At 38.1% G+C, this 23,130-nt stretch overlaps 2 protein-coding genes across 3 annotated transcripts in view; one reads left to right on the top strand and one right to left on the bottom strand.

The window, feature by feature from the left end:
• Positions 1 to 23,130, top strand: part of DSC1 (desmocollin 1) — a 346,452-nt gene that overhangs the window by 127,091 nt on the left and 196,231 nt on the right. The window lies entirely within an intron of this gene.
• DSG1 (desmoglein 1) overlaps positions 3,450 to 23,130 on the bottom strand; it is a 40,286-nt gene continuing 20,605 nt past the window's right edge. Inside the window, exons 10-16 of the mRNA XM_011288059.4 lie at positions 20,894 to 21,153; positions 19,429 to 19,568; positions 15,675 to 16,019; positions 13,669 to 13,802; positions 13,262 to 13,334; positions 10,206 to 10,414; positions 3,450 to 8,212 (exon numbers count right to left, since the gene is read on the bottom strand). Coding sequence (XP_011286361.3) covers positions 7,166 to 8,212; positions 10,206 to 10,414; positions 13,262 to 13,334; positions 13,669 to 13,802; positions 15,675 to 16,019; positions 19,429 to 19,568; positions 20,894 to 21,153 — 2,208 coding nt within the window. The 3' untranslated portion in view covers positions 3,450 to 7,165. The remainder of the gene's footprint in view (positions 8,213 to 10,205; positions 10,415 to 13,261; positions 13,335 to 13,668; positions 13,803 to 15,674; positions 16,020 to 19,428; positions 19,569 to 20,893; positions 21,154 to 23,130) is intronic.

Raw genomic sequence — 23,130 nt, 5'->3', positions numbered from 1 at the left:
GGGGTTTCTTTTATTTTTGTCACTCGTTTTGCTATCAAGCTACAAGGTCCAACCAGGTAGCAGGAGTCCTTCATGAAGAGAGCTAGCTATAGGTTATCTTTTAAAAATAATGTTGTTTTTTTGTTTGTTTGTTTTTTGTTTTTTTTTTGAGGAGTGCTCTGCCCAGGCTTTCCGATAGCTTTCTATTTCACTTGTGATTAAGTCAGAATTCTTACAATGGTCTGAAAGGTCAAAGTTAGTCTCATTCCTTGTTACTTCTCGGATTTCATTTCTTAATGTTTTCCTTCTTTCATTCTCTGCAGTCACATGGGTCTCCTGTTCCTCCTTCAGTAACCCAAGCCTGTATCTACCTCAGAATTTTTGTAGTTTTATAGTTTCCTTTGCCCGAAATGTCCTGGACCCAGATAGCCACATGATTTGTTCCCTAAGGTTCTTCAGGTGTCTACTCAATAGGCATCTATTACTGCCATGTAGCACACTATCTATTTTCTTGTTTATTGTTAGACCTCCTTCACCCCACTCCCTATCCTGAATGTAAGGTCAGGAAAAGGAACTTATCTGTTTTTTTCCCTGTCATATCAACGCTGCTTGGCACAAGTGTTAGGCATTCATTAATTATCTGTGGAATATTGGATGAATGAGTGAATGGTTTGGTCAAGGAGAATTTCTGGGAAAATGGTACTTAAATTGCTACCTAAAAGACCAAAGGATATAACCATATGAAAATAAAGAGGAAAATGTGCCATACAGAGTGCATACCAATTGCAAAGCCCAAAGCATTTCCTTAATCCATTTCTTTTGCACCTTCTCCATTACAACTATCCTAGTCCAAACCACCATTATCTTTCCACCATCATCTTTCATACCAGGTCAGGTGGGTTCCTGTAGGCTATTCTAGGACATGCAATGGAAAGCCATTACAATTCTTAAAATAAGGGATTGGCTTAATCTAACTTACATTTTATGAGGCCACATAGGCTCATCTGTAGAAAATTGTTTGAAGAAGGCCAGTATGGAAGTAGACAGACTATTGAAGAGACAGTTCAAGTAGGGTGGGGCAGATGGGGTTGGAAGCTGTTAGATAGCTGGAGATGTATTTTGGTTATAGAATCAGCCAAAGCCATTTGCACTTACCAATGGATGAAATGGAGGAGGGGGATATGAGGGAAGGGATGAAATCAAGGAGGAGTACTTAGTTTCTGTCTTGAGAAATGGATCAGTGGGGTCATATTTATTGGAATGGGGGATATTGGGAGGGTAAAAGTATGTTTAATTTTGAACATTTTAAAAGGGGCCTCGGGGTGCCTGGGTGGCTCAGTCAATTAAGTGTCTGACTTTGGCTCAGGTCATAATCTCACGGTTCATGAGTTCCAGCCCCACTTTGGGCTCTGTGCTGATAGCTCAGAGCCTGGAGCCTGCTTCAGATTCTGTGTCTCTGTCTCTCTCTTTGCACTTCCCTCGCTCATACTCTGTCTCTCTCTCTCTCTCTCTCTCTCTCTCAAAAATAAATAAATATCTAAAGAAATTTAAAAGGGGGCTTGATGGGGTCTCATAGTGACATTGTAGAGTGTTAAGAGCAGAGGTCATGGGGCCAAACTTTAGGGAGAACATCACCATTTAATAGTTGGGTAGATGGGGAAGAAACAAAACAGAATAAGAGAGAGAGGCCAATGAAATGTAAGCTGCATCCTTAAAGGATGGTATAAAAGCCAAGAAAGAAAAGTGTTTCAAGGAAGAGAGAATAGTTTTTTTCAGATTCTTCCCAGAGGTTAAAAAAGATGAGGACAGAAAATTGGGCCATGTGTTTGGCAATCTATAGGTCTTGGACAAACTTGACAAGAGCTATTCTGGTGGATTGATGGGATGGGGTTGAAGTTTGATAAGACATGTGAAAGAAAAGAAGGCATGTGTACATGACTCTTAAGAAGTTTAGTGAAAACAAACAAAAAATAAGTCAGGGAAGGGTGCTAATGAAAATGATCAAAACAGAGAGAGAGAGAGAGAGAGAGAGAGAGAGAGAGAGAGAGAGAGAGATGATTTCATAAAAGGGACTATTAGGGAAGGAACAAAGTCCTTGAGCACAAGTGGGGGATTGTCTTTTTATATAAATAGGACACTAACTCCATTGTAATAAGGCAGGGGGGAAAGAGTCCAAGTACAGGTGGATGTGTAGGCCTGGTGAACAATAGGATTAGGTCATCAACTAAGAATGAGGAGGAGAGAAGAGGTGTGGAAGTTTTGAGGACAGAGAAGGTATGGAGTAGTAATCTAGTATAATGAGATGGGAAGTCTATCAGACAAGCAGGTAGGATTATAGAGAAGCATTTGATATTAATCTGACAATTGAGATTGAGTATTAAAAATGAAAAAAAAAGTCAGTTTACTTGAATCACTTGTTTAGCTGTTTGTGTGAGGACAGAGATGGAGGGTGAAAGATTTGGGATATGAAAGGGGAGAGCAGGGCAAGGAGTTTGAAGGCATTCCCCAAGAGGCAGTGTGGTTGAACTCATGAAGCTTGATTAGACAACGAGGAACATGGGGTGGCAGATAGGGGAAAGTAGGAGGAGTCAAAACATGGCAGCTTTGATTGAATTGGAGGAATTGCACAATCAGAATACTTCAGCACATAAGCTGGGAGAGTCAGGAGGAAGTGGTCAGAGGCTGTGAAGGCTGGAACAGGCATCCACAGAAGTGCCCTGCTCGGTTATGACAAGGCTGCATGTGGCTAAAGTGGGATGGGGAAAAGGGGGTCTAAGGACTGAGAATTTCAGGTGTTAGGTATCATCCAGGTGGTCGCTTAAGTCACTGTGAATCCTCACAGGAGTTGGAAAGTTTACAGCAGACTGTGGGCCAGAATATGAGTCTTCAGTAAAAGCGAGGGTATTGTTGGGCGTTCCGTGAATGACACAAGCGGAAGAGAGGGAGAAGAATACAAGCAGATCATACGAGTCTGAAAAGGGTAAGGTTTCATGTAAGATGAAGGTGATAGTGTTCTGAAAGTGGCATTAGGTGGGGGCAAAAAGTACTCCCAATAAAGATGGAAGGGCATGATTTTAAAGGCAAAGAAGAAGAAAATCTATTTTAGAAGAAATATAATGCTAGTGTAAGCAAAAATAAAAATTAGAGTATGAAAGAGAGAAAGAAAAGTATGAAGATGCCAAAAGTATCAGAAGGAAGTTTAAAAGGCCAACTATTTATCACTTAATGTATTTGTGCGAGGCGGCTCAAGCCTGTGCTCTGATCTGCTGAAAAGCACTCTGGAGAGGAGGCTCCTTAGTAAACACAGAAGAAAAAAAAGAGCTAGAAAATGGAAAAGGAAAATAAGTTTTAAAGTGTGAAAATAAAATATTTTTTCCCTCATATGGGCTGAAAATAGTCATTAGACTTGATAACCTCTAATTATTCCTTACAGTCTCAACCTCCCCACCTATACAATTCAGAAAAGATCATGGAGGCATACCAATCATTTTATTGCTGTAAATATGTCTTTGGAAATTACAAACCGACTTGTAATAGCCAACGGAGGACCAAGCAAGGAACTAGCACCAAAATAAACCAAGAACTTTTATATTGAAACCTGAAAGCACCTTGTTTTAAACATCACCAAAGATGAATATTAGAGTTTAAAAATACTTGTAAAATAGCAAAAGAAAAATAAGTTAGACTAGGTACAGCTTGATGATAAAGTGTTTAGTAATTCAAATATAATCAAATGGAAGGAATATAGACAAACAGTAGAATATTCCTTGTTTTAAAATTCTTTGATGGATAATAGGTTGATACATTCATGCGTTTGTCCTAACATAAATTGAACAATCTAGAACTGGAAGGCGGATTCTATTTAATGGGGGCCAGTAATCTCTGTGGACTGTGTACTGCAGTGCAAAGTGAAGTAAGTCTTAAAAATACCAGAAATCTTACAAAAGGTTGCAATTTATTAAATGGGCATGGGAAAACGTGGCTAATACTTCTAAAAGTTTGTTTTGGGTTTCAAGTGTCTTTCTTATACAGCTATGACTATTTTAGCCAATGATTATAAAACCTTTACCCAAGTCAAAGGGTATCATATGTGTTACACCCTGGTTGACATTCAGAGGTTGGTATAAATTCAGAAAGTAATTGGGTATGTAACTAAAAACATCCAGTTGGAGTGTGAATATGTACGTTTTGGAGCTATATAGTTAAAATTCTGTCAAGGAACTACATTGAGTGGAGATTATAAGGCTAAAAACTATATGCAAATGTAGAATAGATGTCCAGATGAAGGCCTAAAAGTCTCCCCAAATAGATAATTTTTCCGTAAATTTTTCGTGTGTATACAATTACATCAGGTAATATACATAGAAGCTAATAATATATAGCAGATAACTGGGATTCAGTGTCAAAATTAGCTAAAGATGGCGTTTCGGTTGATATTATATTATAAAGTATTTATGATCCAATAATTTTTGACCCTAAGTACCACCTCTTTAGAAAGTCAGATGTTTTATAAACATTAAACACACTGTTTTCAAATTATATACACATAATCTCTAAATTGCTGCTTCTTCCTTTTCTCTTTTGTTGAGAGCATGTTGATCTGGTATTCAGCTTGCAATATAGATTTGAATTATAACGATTCACTTATAAAATAACTTCCATATCTTAGGTCTGTAGAATGACCTATGGTCCATGAGTTAGAGTAAAGCATGTACAGAGTAGAACTAATTTCTCCCCCAAGGTTCTTTATTGAAAAAATGACGTGCCTTTAAATGATTGTTAGAATGGTATCTTTAAAAAGATAATTTTAAGACTTAAGAATGAAGAGTTAGAACATCAGTGTGTAATCCTGAAAAAAATTTATTTGAAAGTGGCTTCCTAGAAAGATCGACAACTAATACTGTCATTTTTTATATCTCCCATGGCTTTATGTAACTAATGGATCTTAATAACAACAGTTATTAAAGATGGTCAATCTAGCATTCGTTAGACAACCTAAAAAACTTTGTTGGAAGATATCAGGAATCTTTAAAAACACTTCTGATGATATGTCAAATCAAATTCTTTTTTATTGATTCTTTTTTTATTAATTAACTAATAACTAGTAATTATTTTCCTTCAAACTCCTGGACCCAGCTTATCTCAATAAATGCCTTTTGACTTTATTTCTGGAAAGATTCCATCATTAATGGAAGACCCCCCCACATGGGAGAAAGAAATAAAAGAAGAGTCCCTGTGAATGACTTTATTTACACCTCTGTATTTGGGCATGCTACACATTATCAACATTTCACATAGTCTACATATGGAATAGGATGTATCTTTTGGCTTTGAAAGTATTGACACCATCTGCTATAACACTGAGAAAAATAGCTCTAATAAAATAGTTCACTCCCTCGCCCCCTTTGACAAGTGTTGGAAGTTGAGTGACTGTTCTTTGATCTTGTAATACCCTGAGAAATTTGGGTCATTGGTGGGAATGATCCTTAAAAAATGTTGTCATAAGTTTCACTTTAGTGAGCTCACATTAACACTGAATTTAGAAAAGAGAAAAAAATTCCTCTAACTTGCTACAGTAAATTTACCCCTGTCTAAGAATGCTTTGATTCTATTTAGAGATTTTTAAACCAGGTAATACTATATAGCAAACATGTAGAAATGACATACCATAAATAATACATTATTAAATTTTGAAGCTAGAAAAATATATCATACTGCATAATTTGGGAACTACCTATAAACTGGAGCATATATCAACCAAGAGCTTATTGACAAATCAAATCAGGGATATAACATTTACTCTAGTGAGAACATTTAGTTAGGGAGTGAGATAGACGAACGAAATGGGGTGGTTGAGAACAATTTCATTTGTATTAACACAATATCATCAACTCTGTTAAAAGTTTTTAATTGACCCCTTCAAAATAGCAGCAGAGGGTTATTTAAAAAAGTAAATTAAAACTATTAGTGGTGTTACTTTTATGCAACAATTCTAACTTTTCCCATTAAACATTTTACATGTTCTAAAAACTTCTTTTAGATCCCCTTAAAAAAATTTCCCCCAAAGCTTAACCATACTGCAGGCTTTTTTTTTTTTTTCCACAGCTCAGCTTAAGTAAATTATTTTAACTTAGGAGATGTATAATAAAGAGCTGATGTGGATGAGTAACACTTATAAAACACACATCTGAAAATACAATGTGGTTTCCATCTGCTTCCTTGGAAGGCAATTTACCACTAAGGATGACAACCATGTCAGGTGTTACTTGCTTTGGTCAGAGAAGTACACTCGGCAAGTTTTAGGTCAGCCACAGTTATAAGAAGGAGTGCGATATCCTGCAACCTCACCAGCATGCAATATTTGTAAATCTTGCACCTTCCACTAAACACAAACTAGAGTCAGAAAACTTGTCTCCATGGGAATTTCAGCTGAAGCCCCATCTCAAGATTCAGGTTTAGACATTGCCAGTTTTCCCTAAACGAATCTTACCCCGTTGCCTTACGGAAGTAAGGTTTCTCTTACGGAAATTTCCTCCCAGGAAACGTTTCCTAATATGAGGTTTATTTTATCTAGTGCAGTTATTAAGCTTGGTGGCTTGTGAATTTGGTTGTGTAGTCAGACTTTTTTCTTTAACGGTTAATCATGGTCTGAATGTATGGTTGGATTTTTATTTCTGTTATCTGTGAAATTGACAGGGTGCCTGGCACGTATTTCAAATTCTTCCTACATACATGAGCACATATTGCGTGTTTAGTCCTTTTTCAATATTGCCTGAGCTACATGGCAAGTCAAAACAGGGCAAGGAGAATTGTGACAATTGCCGTCTTAAGGCCAGTGCTTTGCGTGACTCAGCTTAATTTATTCCATGTGCTAGAGATACATGACAGGCCACACAGAAGGAAGGAAGACCCTACAGGCCATATAGGCACAAAGAAGATGCTGTCTCAAGTTTTAGTTCACTGTCGCGATCCCATTAGTATTAATGTAAGAAAAAAGTTTACAAATGCTCAGGAGAGCTCTTGCCCAACAGCACTGTTTCCATCTATTTTCCCCATTGTGGTTTCTCACTTTGCTCCACGGTTTCTTAGCACCTAGTTGTGCATCACAAATCACATCGTTAGTTTTTTGGTGGTGGGAACTGGATCTGAATCACCATTACTGAGAACAAGTGCGCTGGGATCCTGGCTACTTCGTATATTGTACTGTACTGTATTTTGTGATTCGACTTCGGGCTGTACTAGGGGAGGCAGATCCAAGGGTCTGGCTAAAGTGATGGTCAGAGGAGCTCCTCATGTGGCCAATGGTGGCTGTCCCCCCCATGCTGCTACCCAGGCCCCCACCTCCTCCCAGGCTGCTCTGCCCAATGCCACTGCCACTTACTCCAGCTGCACTGCCAACCAGGCCACTGCCTCCACTTATCCCAGCGGGGCCACTGATTCCGCTTATGCCAGAGCCGGAAACAACCCTCTCTGTCACAATCACATTTTGGGCATTTGATAACTCAGGGTGTATACTTAGATTGCCCATCATGCCAGAAACCGGTCGGATGACTCTTTCTGTCACTACCACATTTGATGACTCTCTAGGATCAGGCATGGGCAAAGAGGTGGGTAGACTTGAACTTGGTGCTATTACCCTTTCTGTCACTATAACATTTGACCCATCTCTCAAGTCAGGCATCTCTAACATTCCATGCAGATCAGTGCCAGAGATTGGGCCAACCACCCTCTCGGTCACCACTACGTTTGCTGCATGTCGGTTATCATGAACATGGACAGAGGGCTTCAGAGTGCCAGAGGTGGTGTAAGATTCTGTCACAGTGACATTACCATAGCCCAGAGGATCAGGAATAGGCATAGGATGCTGTACACCAGGTCCTGAGGGGTAGGTGCTCTCAGAGATGACAGTTGTAGTGCCGAAATGTGGGGAGATGGGTGGGTGTCCACCAATGACGGGCTCTGTTCCCTGCTGAGGGCAGATCGGTTCGGTGCTCTCAGGTGGCCAAGACGGATCAGGGTCTGGATATGTTTCAGCTTCTTTTCCCAGGCTGATATCTGCCAGCTTCTTAAATTTAGGCCCCAGTGTGTCCAAAAAGCTATCGTCCACGTCTTCTCCAATGAAGCTACAGCAGCCCACGGAGCCAGCAGGGGAACCTACACCTTCAATATCATATATGAGCAAACAGTCATTGGATGGGCGTCCTTCATCTTCATCTGCATAAGCATATGCTTTCTGGATTTGCAGAGAGAAGAGAAAATGAAATTATGGATACATATTTAGCAATAATAGAAATCTTTATCCCTTTTTTTCTTCCAGGGCACTACCCAAAGAAGAATATATAAAACAAAATTCCAAGATGTTTTAAAAATCATTATATAATTGCTTGAAAGAATTTGGTTAGAAATTATTTTAGCTATTATTCTGATAATACAGTTCGACTTTTAAAATCATCGTAGGTGCACTTTAGATACAAAAGCACAAGTAAAATATCACATAAATTATTTTGTAACCAAGTTAGAAGAAGGTACTTAAAAGTCCTGAACTTGAAGTACACCAATCTTTTCCCTTGGTTTGTAGAAAAGAAGGTAGTTCATAGTTGTTTCAGGTTCATCCAGGACTGTGCTTTCCTTCCTTAGTGGAGTGAATTTGGAGGTTCAGTGAAGATTTATTTGAATGTGGCTTTTTCAGCAAAACAACAGGAACATTTGACTCTGGCTCCATGCCATTTGGGGATTTAAAACTGAAGGTTTTTAGAAATCGGATCTCCTTCAATTCAAAGTGAAAGCCCACAGACATGTGCACCTTTATTTCATTTTTTATCATTTGTAATATTGGATTGCAAACTTTCAGGTTAAGTATCAGAAATACTTTTCTTAGCAAACCAAATTGTTGTGCCATTTCATTCAAAAATATTTTTTAGTCCTTACCATTTGCCAGACCCTCTATTAGGAACTTGGCAATACAGCAGTGAACAAAAACACTTGAAGTCTCTCTCTCATTAGACTTACCTTGTACTAGGATGAGACAGACAACATATAAGGTATTTATCAGGAGGTGGTAAGTGCAGGGCCAAGGGATAGAGTGACAGAATAGCCAAGGGCAGCATGTCAGAAAATGATATTTGATCAGAGGTTAGAATAAAGCAGTGGGGGTAAATAAAGCACACAGTGTGTCCTGGGCGGGAGGAGTGGTAAGATGCACAAGTTTTGAGGCAGAAATATACTTTTCATGAAAATAAAATTCATTTGTAGGGACATGGATAGGAAGTATTCCTGTGGGTTTCAACAACAGTTCTCTTATTATTATCTACTGCTATTTGAAAGGCTTTATCAGTGTTTTCTTTCAAGATATCAGCCACCCTCTAAGCCAATAGGAGAGTTAAAGAAAATATTTTAGGCCAGGATATAGAAGGATGTAAATCTATCAGAGATAAGACAGTTTCAGAGATAGGAAATCCCTGAAAGTTTAAGTAGTTACAGACAGTCTCTACCTGGGGATGGCAAAATTAATTCCTGCTTGTTCTTAGAATGTTATGGAAGTGTCTGTGGCTCTTGAACTCACACTTACTGAATGTTTACTATGTGCCTGGAACTGAGTTAGGTACTGGTAACATGATGTAGAGAACACATGGACAGGGCACTAAAAACCATGGTAGACATATAAACATATTTTACCAATATAAATGGTATATTCTATAAGGCGTATACACAGAGCACTACAGACATATAGATAAAGAAACATCAATTTTGTTTTAGACGTGAGGGTTAACAGTAAATGCTTCAGAGAGGCAGTGTTATTTGAGTTGAGTCTTAAAAGATGAGTATGAGATAATGGATAAAATCATCCCAGGAGGGGCACAGCATAGGCGAAAGCATGGAGGGGAATAGACCAGTGTGAATGAGGCAAAGACGTGGTATGTGGGATTGGTGGTAAGGAGTAATTGGAGATGAGGGAAGGGGTCAATTTATGAATAATCTTAATTGTCATGGTAAGGAGTTTGGACTTCATGCCTTGGACAAATAGAGCTGGGAGCCACTGACTGTTTTTAAGGAGAGCAGTAAAGTGATCAGTTCAGAATTACGGAAATTTTATCCAGCAGCAGTATGATTGTCAGGCAAAGACTAGAGGCTGGGAAACTGCTAGAGCCCTGCTGGGGACTAGTGGCAGCCTGGAGTAGAGTCGGGGGCACAGGATGGAAAGGAAGGCATGGGGCTAAAGACCTTACCTGACAGAAGTAACTTTCCATGAAGTTCATATTCAGACCTCCTTCTCTACATTCTCTCATAGAATTTCTTCTTAATGTTCCAGAATATTCTTGACATATCTCAGGTACTCCTGGTGTTTTAACTCCTTCTGTTAGTTCAAATCCTGTTGTTCTTTCTCCTCCTCCTAGATCTTGCATTTCTCTGCCGCCATACTCATTTGTGTAAACCCCTAAAGGTTGTTGATAAAATCAAGTTTACTTTCTCTAGTGTCTTGTAGACTAAAAATTAATAACTTTCTATAATGTATGGTTTCTTCATTTAAATCAAATAAAGACAAAACATAAAGAGCTGTAAATATGATATTGAGTTCAAAATAATATTATTAATCAGTTTGTTAATTTGTTAATTGATGTTAACTATTTGTGGTAATTGTGTCATGCTGGAGGCGGTGCATAGAGGTTATAAAAACATATGCTTTAGAGAGTTTGATTTCAAATTGAGGAAGTCTGGGGGGGGGAATACCGAAATTCTAAAAGTTAAATAGTATAAGAATACTCCACCATGTTAGAAGCACAGGGTGTCCAGAAGATCGCCCAAGAACCACTGGCTTCAGAGGAGAGGCCATGGCTATGGTGAGGAAAGGTTTACTTAGAGAACCTTGGTTTTCACTTGGATGTGATGGGTGGATAGAAGGTTGTTACAATATTCAAGGTAAGTTAGATAAAATCATGGGTCAGACTATGGAAGAGCCATGGAGAGGGAAAGTGTTGACTGTGGGATAAATGCCTCATGGCTTTAATATTTTAAAGATCTTGATTTTAGGGACAGTGTGTTTTTTATACTTTTATGACTCTGGTGCCTCTCATTGTGCTTTGTTCTAGATTTGTGTAAAGGTTTATAGATGTAATGAAGGGATAAATGTGTAAGTAAATCCTGATAGACTGATGATTTGACAAGTCTTGAGAACAGAGTGGGTGTCAAGGATAGGGAGATAGAGGGATGCCTGGGTGACTCAGTCGACTGAGCTTCTGATTCTTGATTTCAGCTCCAGTCATGATCTTGTGGTTCATGGTTTCAAGCTCCACGTCAGGCTCTGCACTGGCAGTGGGGACCCTGCTTGGGATCCTCTCTCTTCCTTTCTCTCTGCCCCTCCCTGGCCTGCATGTGTACCCTGCCCCCCAAATAAATAAATAAACTTAAAAAAAAGAATAAAAAGATAGAAGAGTCAACCAGCTTCTGCTTTTGAGGTGAGGGGATGTTGGTGTCATTAACAAAAATGGAGACATTGGGAGGAGAGATAGGTTTAAAGGCTAGTGTGTCTAGTACTTTGGGTAAGGTACATTTCTACAAGCTGTGAGCATTCCTGTGCCCCTCCCATTTTAAAGAGTTCAAAGTAGGGGGGCGCCTGGGTGGTTCAGTCGGTTAAGTGTCCAACTTCGGCTCAGGTCATGATCTCATGGTTCATGGGTTCGAGCCCCATGTCCAGCTCTGTCCTGATATCTTGGAGCCTGCAGCCTGCTTTGGATTCCGTGTCTCCCTCTCCTCTCTGCCCCTCCCCAGTTCACACTCTGTTTCTCTCTCTCTCTCAAAAATAAATACACATTTGAAAAGAAAGAGAGTTCTAAGTAGGAAAGTAACGATAACAAGTTTGAAAAAGACTGAGAGAAAAATAAGAGAATCACTAACTTTGTTTACTTTGAGAAAAGGCAAGATGGTACAAGTGTTTTCAAAGTTATGAAAAATTAAAAAAAAAACCTTTGTTTCTACTAGCATGGTAGCTATCCCTTTGCTGTAAAATTCTAATTGTTCCCTCATTTCTGCCTGTGAACTGGTCTACACCCCTGTTTTAAGGCGTGTCATAGTTATAATTTTGGTTAACGGTGTGCAAGGAAAAACTCCCATCACCTGTACACAGCCTCAGCTGAGAACATGGAAAGATTCTGATGGTGTTTCATCCACTTACTTTCAATTTGAGAAACCAGACAAGTCTTTTTAGGTCAACCTTTACGCTCATGCTGAGAATGGATGCAGTTTTTTTCTTTGTCATGATAGTGGCTAAGTCAGAGTAGTTTTGAATCATTCATGAATTGTGAAGGTAGATTTTAGCCTCCAGAAATGAGCACAGATCTATTTTAATTGGGTCATACATTGGGGAGTTTGGGTGGCTCAGTTGGTTAGGTGCCTGACCCTTGATTTTGGCTCTTGATTGAGGTCATGATTTCATGGTTCATGGGATTGAGCCTCACATAGAGCCCAGCGTTGAGCTCTGCACTGACAGCATGGAACCTGCTTGGGATTCTTTCTCTCCCTCTCTCTCTCTGCCCCTCCCCCACTTGTGCTCTCTTTCTCACTCTCAAAATAAATAAACTTAAAAAAATTGGGTTGTATGTTAATTCTAATTAGTACAGTTGACCCTTCATGGGCTTGAATGCAGATTTTTTTAATGAATAAGTTCAGTAATGTAAATGTATTATTTCTTTCTTATGATTTCTTAAAAACTATTTCTCTAGCTCACTTTATTGTAAGAATACAGTATTATATATATATTATATATATCCATATATATATGGATATATATATATATCATGCAAACTATGTGTTAATTAACTGTTTATGCTAGCAGTAAGGCTTCTGGTCAGCAGCAGACTATTAGTAGTTAAGTTTTGGGGGAGCCAAAAGTTAATACTTGTATTTTTGACTGCACAGAGGTCGACATCTCTAACACTGTGTTGTTCAGGGGTCAACTGTATTTTTTTGGACCTGGACCAAACTTGACTTGTGGCTACATTTCAGTTCTTCTCTCCTATTTGTAGAGGTCCTAATAGAGTCGTCTCATAAGTGCTCTCTAATCATTGAGGAAGATTTTAAAAATTCAACGTATAAAAATAATAATTACTATAGGCTTTTCCTTACCATTGAATTTGCAAATTAGTCATTTAAAAGTGAATGATAGAAATAATTTTGAAGATTAATAAGATAATTGAGAACTGATATGGTATGCAAAGACAAAACAGAATTCCTTCTTACGTCATTTGAGCTGTTAAAAAAACAAAACAAAACCCAAAAAACTTCTTACCTGAGGTGTCAATGCATTCAATCAAATTTCCATTACTAGGTAGTACCGGTGGTACACAGACAGTGGGTCCACTCTAAAAGACAAGAAACATTTCCCCCATTTTAATGGCTCTTTTGCTTCTATCATTATACTTCGGGTTTGTTCTCAAATTACCTCAGGTTCTAAAAGAACACTATTTATGAAACTTCTGAAATCCATTTAAAACCTGAACCTCATTTCGAAAGCCTTTCCTGGTTACTTCGATGTACTGATTTCGATGTACCTTTGATTTCTCTTCATTTTCCACATTGGCTGTCCCAGAACAAAGAACAGCACCGACCACAAGTGATGGCCAACGTCTTGGCTCCAGTGCATGAGGGTGAGTGTCGGTGACTGCCAAAGGCCATTTCTTACAAGTTAGCACTTACTATGGGAGGCGGTTGTGGTCCTTCTACTGCCCATGAGTGAATTGCTCCATCTGAACATTCGGGGACAGGCTCAAAGCCAGCGCCCCCACGAGGGGCGCCACCGCAGTCACAACAGATCAACAAAAACGGGACCACTGATGGGGAAAGGATAGGAATATTGGAATTAGCCGCAGAGCCACATTAAAATAAAACAACTTGCTTTTTATGAATAAATTTGAACCTCTAATATAATGGCACTTGATTTTTTTTTTTTAATTTTTTTTTTTCAACGTTTATTTATTTTTGGGACAGAGAGAGACAGAGCATGAACGGGGGAGGGGCAGAGAGAGAGGGAGACACAGAATCAGAAACAGGCTCCAGGCTCCGAGCCATCAGCCCAGAGCCTGACGCGGGGCTCGAACTCATGGACCGCGAGATCGTGACCTGGCTGAAGTCGGACGCTTAACCGACTGCGCCACCCAGGCGCCCCTATGGCACTTGATTTTAAAATTACTGTGAAAGCTTCAGAAAACAAACTGATTGATGGTCAGATACCAAAATCAGTGCGAGCTTCGGTATTCTAGACTGTGATGAACTTTTTAATTTGTTATCTAGTATTCAAATTATAGATATTGTTACACCATTAAAACAGATGAGTCTTTTTGCTGTCATTACTCAGGAAAATATTAAAGGAGACAAAAAGGAGAGCTGCAGAGGACAGACAATGTGTTTGAGTCTTTGTGTTCCCTCCTCCATGCCTTTATTTTTTTTCCTTTCACACATGCATGCTTTTTTTATTTCAGCAGTAAAATCTTAACCCATGCTTCAAGTAATTATTCCCTAAAGACTTCCTCCACATGGAATTTTTTCTTGAGTTTATTCACACACAAATAGAGAATATTATGCTACCTAACAAGGTCTTTCTGGTAATCATTTGGGTTTTCTTAATCATTTAAGTAAGTTTCTAGCACGGAGTTTTTTATATAATATAATCTTGATAAATGATTTGGAATGAACGGATGGATGAAGTAAAGGCTATGTAAGTCGAAAATATGACAAAGGATGGAAAGACACAATAAGCAAGGTAGAGAGGAAGGAACATAGTAAGGATAGTAATAAGGGGAGGGATAGTAAGAGAGGGGAAAAAGAAAGAAAGGAGGGAAAGAATCCTGTATATTTCGCTTTCTTGAAAATTTGCTGGGTTTAGAGATAGCTTTGTATCTAGGGGTATTTGACCCCAAAGCCCATGCACAGTTTTTAAATCTGTTACCAACTACACTACCCAAAGGTAATCAACAATATAAAAAACAAGCTCAAAGTGAAAGTCATCTATTACTTGCAGTAGAGATCAACAATGCCTGAGTAATTAAGTTACTTTTATAAAGTACCTAATTTTAGGGGTGCCTGGGTGGCTCAGTTGGTAAAGCGTCCGATTTTGGCTTAGGTCATGATCTCACAGTTCGTGAGTTCGAACCCCGTTGGGCTCTATGGGGACAGTTCAGAGCCTGGAGCCTGCTTTGGATTCTGTGTCTCCCTCGTCTCTCTGCCCCTCCCCTGCTCATACTCTGTCTCTGTCTCTCTGTCTCTCAATAAATAAATAAAGAAGCATTATAAAATACTTAATTTTAAAGTTTTAAAATGTTGGTTAATAATTACTATGGCTAAAAAAGTGAAATTAGAGATTAGCTCTTCTCATAAATTTTATGTTACATTCTGCAAGTTTGCTCTTTCCGTGTAGCCTTTTCTGATTGTTCAGATCTTTTCTGATTGTCTTCTTCACTCAAATAGCAGTCTGAACCTGCCTGTTATGGCACTTTCCCATTGCACTGAGATTGAATGCCAGGAACTTTTTGTCCTCCATTGCACTTTGACTTTCTTATTAACCCAACAGCAAACAGGCATTTCTTGATACGTGCACAAAATAAGAATTTGGAAAGTACCTTTCATCAAAGGATCAGAAAGCTTATCTCCTCCCCATAATTTCAGGGAGAGGGATGCCTATGAATAAGATTGTTAAAAGTACTTACATCCTAGGACCAAGAATCCCATGATGAGTAGTCCAATGCCAGCAGGACCAAAATGGACATTATCTAAGGGATTTCTCTGGTAACCACCACCTGTTTGGTCATAGGTGTTGCTGTCTGTATTGGTACCACCGCCGTAATCAGTGGAAGTTTTGTCGGCTGTGTTAGTACTGGTGTCACCTCCGGTGTCACCTCCGGTGTCACCTCCGGTGGCACCTCCAGTGGCACTTCCACCGCCGTCATTTCCACTGTCTTCAGTAGTGGTTCCCTGATTACTTTTATCCTCTTTCCAGCCGGAACCATCGAGGTTAATATTAATTGTTCCAGTACAAGTTCTTTGAAGAGTATCTGTAACAAGATTTAAAATGGAAGAAATATCTAATACACATACTGTAATAATTGTCGAACAACACAAAGCCATTTTTTGAATCAATAACTTATTTCAATGTTTTTCTTCTCATCAATTCAGTAACTTCCCAAATCGTCTCTTGTTTGTGACTGAGTTTTTAAATAAGACAAAGATGAATATTTAAAACAATTTTTTTTAAATGTTTACTTACTTTTGAGAGAGATAAAGAGAGAAAGAGAGAGAGAGAGAGGGCTCGAGTAGGAGAGGGGCAGAGAGAGAGGGAGACACAGAATCTGAAGCAGGCTCCAGGCTCTGAGCTGTCAGCACAGACCCCCACATGGGGCAGGAATTCATGAGCTGTGAGATCACGACCTAAGCCAAAGTCGGACACTTAACTGACTGAGCCACCCAGGACAACCCGAGACCAAGGTGAATATTAGTGCTCTCCTGAAAAACTGTCCCATACATTGAAAAGCATAAACAATAAATGCCATGTTATGTATTTGCCAGTGGTGTGTGATAAGCCACAGTGGAGTCATTTTTAGACAATGTTTTACACACTTCTCAATATTTTAGACCTAGATTTTATTTGTTGTTTTACGGTCTTTCATTTTTTTTTTTTTTAAGATTTTATTTACGTATTCTCTACACGCCATGTGGGACTTGAACTTCTGAACATGAGATCATGACCTGAGCTGAAGTCAGATGCTTAACCGACTAAGTCACCTGGGCACTGTTGTATTATCTTTTAACCTTAATTATAATGCCTAAAATGTGTTACTTATTTATGTTATATTGACAGATCATATGGCTCATTCCATTTTATATTTTTTTAATTTGCATTGTGAGAATTCTTCCATACGTCAATAAACTTTTCATTATATAGTTTTTTTATGGCTACATAATTTCACATCAAGTGGACCATAGTTTACCTACACATATTACCTGTTAATTATTATAGATAATGCTATAATTAACATCTCTGTACATTCAGACTTTTATAGTTAGGACTTCTCCTAAGATTATTAAAATTGGGTAAACACATAGGAATGGTTTTGTTTGAAGTCATTGTTTTTATCTCTATGATAGAAATGTGAGCTCTGTGTCAGACTTTGTTCATTGATATAACCCTAGAACCTGGCACGATGGCTGGCATTTCATCAGGATTCAATATATAGTTTTTGAATAAATGAAGAAGCATAACAGAGACAAGTTTAAATTCAGTCTATCCAATATCAAAGCCCATGCCCTTTCAGCTCAGCTGTGCTGATTCTGCTATTGCTGTTGTTTTTGTTGTTATTTTTATCATTATCATTGCGTACGCTACTTATAAGTTTGCATTTTTTGAAGACAAAAGGAATGCTCTCTATTTGCCCTAAGTCTAATAATTTCATAAGCAGAAGTTCCAGTTTCTTCATGTATCTAATTAAGCTTGATGTTGGCTGTCTGCGAAAGGAGTAAAGTAGCAATTGCCTAAGATAATTTCAGCACTGAATCAAAACAAGTTTTATCTATAGATTAAATCAGCATTTCTATTTGTAATGTATATTTTTAAAACCACATTTATTTTTGGTGTGCCTGAGTGGCTCAGTCAGTTAAGAATCTGACTCTTGGGGCGGGGGGTGGGGGTGTGTGCCTGGGTGGCTCAGTCAGTTGAGCGTCTGACTTTGGCTTAGGTCATGATCTTGCAGTCCTAGAGTTCTAGTCTCGCAACAGGCTCTGTGCTGACAGCTCAGAGCCTGGAGCTTGCTTCGGATTCTGTGTCTCCCTCTCTCTCTCTGCCCCTCCCCCGCTTGTGCGCTCCCTCTCTCTCTCTGTCTCTCTCTCTCTCTCTCTCTCTCTCTCAAAAATAAATAAACATTAAAAAAGTTAAAAAAAAAAAAGAATCCAACTCTTGGTCTTGGCTCAGGTCACGATATCAAAGTTTGTGGGTTCCAGACCCATGTGGAGCTCTGCACTCACAGCACAGAGCCTGCTTGGAATTCTCTTTCTCTCTCTTTCCCTCTGCCCCTCCCCTGCTCCTGCTCTCTCTCTGTCTCTCTCTCTCTCTCAAAATAAATAAATAAATAAATAAATAATTTTCTTAAAACTAATTTTGACTAATTAGTCAAAACATTTATTTTGACTAATTATGATAAAAAACCAGTATAATTTGGTAAATTTCTGAATTGTTGAAAGACTTCAAACTTATGGTTTCTTTTCAAAGTATATTTATTTTAAGAGAGAGAGAGTGCATGCAACAGAGTGTACACAAACTCACAAGCAGGGGAGGGGCAGACAAAGGGGGAGAAAGAGAATCCCAAGCAGGCCCCAGGCTGTCATTGCTCAATCTCACAAACTATGAGATCATGACCTGAGCTGAGATCAAGAGGCAGACAGATGCTTAACCAACTGGGCCACCTTGTTGAATGACTTTAAAGACATGCTATTTCATTTGTTTTTAATCTGTAAAGCAAGTGGAAATTGTCAACCCCTGTCTAGGACAATCAAAAGAGACAAGAGAGAGAGAAAAGGGGAGAAATAGAAAGTCAAGAAGAGGAACTGAATTAGCAAATATTGCTTAGTGGAATTAGTCTCGGACTTCTCTCCTCTTGTGGCCAACCTAATTTTAATTCTGTTGGTTTGGCAAAGTAATATAAGCATGCTACTTCCAAATTGTTCACATGAAGTTGTATATCACCTTTCCAAAAAAATTATGTAACGTCATGTCAACTTTTCTTTTGGACTAATTATTTGAAAGTAATTTAAGAATACAAGTTAAAATTTTCATTTGAAATGAATAAGAACTAATATCTATTGAATGTCAGCACTTTTCTAAGTGCTTTACATGTTAATAATTCTTTTAATATCTCTAGATCCATAATGTTAGTGTCCCATTTTACAGAAGAAAAGACTGAGGAATAAATGGGTTAAGTAACTTCTTTATTTTTATTTTTTTTTAAATTTTTTTTTCAACGTTTATTTATTTTTGGGACAGAGAGAGACAGAGCATGAACGGGGGAGGGGCAGAGAGAGAGGGAGACACAGAATCAGAAACAGGCTCCAGGCTCTGAGCCATCAGCCCTGAGCCTGACGCGGGGCTCAAACTCACGGACCGCGAGATCATGACCTGGATGAAGTCGGACGCTTAACCGACTGCGCCACCCAGGCGCCCCTAAGTAACTTCTTTAAAATCTTATTGCTACTAAGGGATGGTGAAAGATACCAATCCAGTCTCACTCCAGAGCTCATGGGCTTAGCCACTGAGTTACACTGTTTCTCATATTATTAAAAATTTGAATCTATAATAGCCAGTATGATTTTTCTGTTGGGAAAGGATTATTTCAAAATATAACAATTAAACTTTTAATATTTGAGTGTATATATAATTTCCTCTAGAAGGGAAAAAAAGTTAAGTTGATTTCTTACCATCTATAGATAGAATTGTTCCTTGGTATTTCCCCCCAAGCATTTTATATTGTTCCATGGTAACTGCATTTCTCAAAGTAATTATGCCTGTTCTTGAGTCAATATCAAGTAGGTTAGCAGGATTATTTCCCATTACATATCTGTATTTGAAGAAAACAGTACAAATTAATGTTAGCTATCTAAAAGAGAAACAGAGAGACAGAGATTTTGATTATAAAACACATATTTCAAGTCAGTAGTTATAACCCCTGGATATTATTTTCGATTATTAGAGACTTTATTTTTTATCAGGGAAGTGCCACCACATTCAGAAATAGAAAAGGTTTGGGGTGCCTGGGTGGCTCAGCTAATTGAGCATCAAACTCTTGATTTTGGCTCGGGTCATGAACCCAGGGTGGTGTGGGATCAAGCCCCGAGTCAGGCTCCTTGCTGAGTGTGGAGCCTGTTTAAGATTCTCTCTCTCTCTCTGTCTCTCTCTGTCTCTCTCTCTCTCTCTCTCTCTCTCTTCCTCTCTCTTTTTCTTCCCCCCTGCTCTTCTCCCCCACTCTCTCTCTTTCTAAAAAAAAATTTTTTTAAATAAATAGGAAAGGTTTAAATTTAAGAAAAATAAATTGCTGGCAGCCATTTCTAGTGGAATATCTCTTATGCCCACTTGGATGTCAGACAGAATCATCTTTGATGCTTGAAGTCTCATTTTCATTTGGTTTTGGTAGCATCAGAACTATCCTGGAAGACCTAGATCCTGGAACTCCCTGGGCTGCTTCTAATTCTAAACTGTTCTCTTCCCTAAGAAGTTAAGTTACTTCTCCATCAGTTTGTGGTTTCATTCTCTCCCAATTTTTACTCCCCCTTCTCATATTCACAATGACTTTATAGGGCTTCTTTTGAATTTCCTTCTCATTTACATATTTGTTAAACATTGCTTAGATAACTCTGTCTCAGGCACTGTGAAACTCAAAGACTAGATGGGAGGGGATGGGGAGGGATGGTCCGCCCTCAATGAACTCACATCTGTGGGGTACAAAGAGAGTGTATCATTATTCAATGCTGATTATAAAGTGAAGAGAGTAGCTGAAATGAGCTAACTAAATCTAATTGATTTCAATCTGGGCAGATCTGCAATGGGAAAATCAGTCCATCAGATCTTCTGGGAGAATAACCATGATATGTGGTAATCAGCTAATTGGTCAATAAAATACATAAACACAGAAATGTCAAACCTCCAATATTTTCCACATTTTACACCTTTACTTTTTTTGCATCTTACATTTGCACAATTTTTTATGTTTTCTTAAGTTAAAAGATCTAAATTAAACAATTCAGTAGTTAGTCCTTTTTATGATTGAATGATGGTTTCAAAAATAAAGAAAAGTATTTTAATTTGGATACTTAAAATTTCTAAAGAGAACACACTGTATTGAAGTTCAATATATGGAAAAAGTTATTTGGAGAATATCAGTCTTACCTAACAGTTGTTGAAGCTACACCTGTGTCAAGGTCAGTAGCTATAAAGTCTCCCACTTTATAATTTTGTCCCATGTTGCTAGTCACTACATATGTCTTTGAACCTGGACGGAACACTGCGCCTTCAATTACATTTAACACAGTCACAGAGATGGCGGTTGCTGTGAGTTTGTATTGAGACATAACTGAATGATGAAATTCAGCTTTATTTCTGACACCAATACTAAGTTGCAGATTCTTCATATCTTCATAATCTAGGGGCTAGAAATGACAGAGTGAAATAGTTTTACTATAAGGAAAAAACATTTTGGAAGAAAGACAAATCCTTTGATAATAGGCCAGAAAACTCTTACATCTCTTTCTTTAATTAAATATAAATACATATACATACACGCTCTATTCTTTCTTTAATTCAATACAAACACATGAAAATATAGCAAGAAAAAAATCCAATTGTCCTAGGTCCTTTGTCAAAACAGTTGGTAATATATGACATGAATTTTAATTATACATCAAGCAAATTAAAAACTTAAAATATATAGATGCATTTTGTCTTTTGTCTTTTGCATTTTGTAGCAAAAAGACAGTTTATGTTAGCTTCTATCATTTCATTTTTCTCAAAAAGTAGATCTAGGGGCACTTGGGTGGCTGAGTTGGTTAAGTGTTCAACTCTTGATTTCAGCTCAGGTCATGATCACATGGTTTGTGGAATTGAGCCCTGTGAACCCGACATGGGGCTCTGCTGTGACTTCACAGGGTCTGCTTGGGATTCTCTCTCTCCCTCTTTCTTTGCCCCTCTCCTTCTTATGCATACATACTCTCTCTCTTTCAAAAATAAACATTTTTTTAAAGTAGCCTTATTTATTACAAAGTATGTACCAAATATATAGTGCATTCAATCATTTGACTTTTTATCCATAAAGTACTATTTAGAAGAAATTTTATTTCTGTAAATGTGACTTCTTTCAATAAGTCTAGTAATCAAACAGTATAAAAATAATAAAAATCCTTATTTTCTTCAGTATATTCTGGAAAAAATTTATTTCATATTATAAAATAATCAAGTAGTCATTTTCATTATGAAAGTTGGTGTCAATTCACCACTTATGAAATTCACAAACAACTATGCATTTTGCCCATAAGTTCCAAGTGTATTTTTCTAAATTTTCATATGGGAGTAATTTAGATGACCATCGATTCATACATCAAACTCTCCACTTAGTACATTTTTTTTTAATTTGTTTAATGTTTATTTATTTTTGAGAGAGAGAGAGAGAGAGAGAAAATGAGTGGGAGAGGGGCAGAGAGGGAGGGAGGCACAGAATCTGAAACAGGCTCCAGGCTCTGAGCTGTCAGCACAGCCTGACATGGGCTCAAACTAGGGAAAGGTGAGATCATGACTTAGGCTGAAGTGGGATGCTTAGCCAACTGAGCCACCCAGGCACCCCTCCATTTAGTACAATTTTTAATCCTTGCTATAATGTTGGCTTCATTTGTAATTCCAAGAAAGTCTATAATATCATGTATACATATATATTACACATAATTATAATAAAGTAATTAATATAGGATGTCATGCCTGGAAGAAAAATCAACATTATTCCTATTTTATGGATAGAGATATTGAGGATAAATAGACTAATTTTTAAAAGTAATGTAGTTATTTGGGATGAAAAAGATTAGGACTCATTTTCCCCAGTATGGAATCCTAGATAGAACAGAGGAGACAATATGAACTTATAGCTAGAGAAACTTATGTTTGAATGTCAGCCATACCACTTACTAGCTATCAGAACTCGAACAGGTTACATACTGTCTCTGAACCTCAGTGTATTTACCTGCAATATGGGCATATAACCTAATTTGCAGGGATGCTGTGAGGAATAAACTAAAGCATCTGCATCCTGCATCAGGAAATAGAAGCTATAGGCATAGTGACACTTTATGAAGACATGAGATAAATGATCGCACATTCTTATGGGGACAGAATTCTTAGAAGTCTGTTTCCCAGGACTATTCTGAAAGAAGGAAATAGTTTTAAAAATGACTATGTTTTGCCATAAAGAATGCATACAATCCATCTTCTAGCACAGGCTGAAACCTTCACTATCAGCTCCCCAGGAGTCACATTCTCTTTTTCTCACATCTTAGAGGAAATTCTACCTCTGGTACATGTGGTGGGTCATCAATGTAGGAGGGACATAGGAGAATTCTGTTGACTTGGACCAAATCTTTGTT

This window comes from Felis catus, chromosome D3 (assembly GCF_018350175.1).
Source record: "Felis catus isolate Fca126 chromosome D3, F.catus_Fca126_mat1.0, whole genome shotgun sequence".
NCBI classification, from domain to species: domain Eukaryota; kingdom Metazoa; phylum Chordata; class Mammalia; order Carnivora; family Felidae; genus Felis; species Felis catus.
The sequence above is the reverse complement of the archived record's forward strand: the minus strand, read 5'-3'. Positions and strand labels throughout refer to the sequence as shown.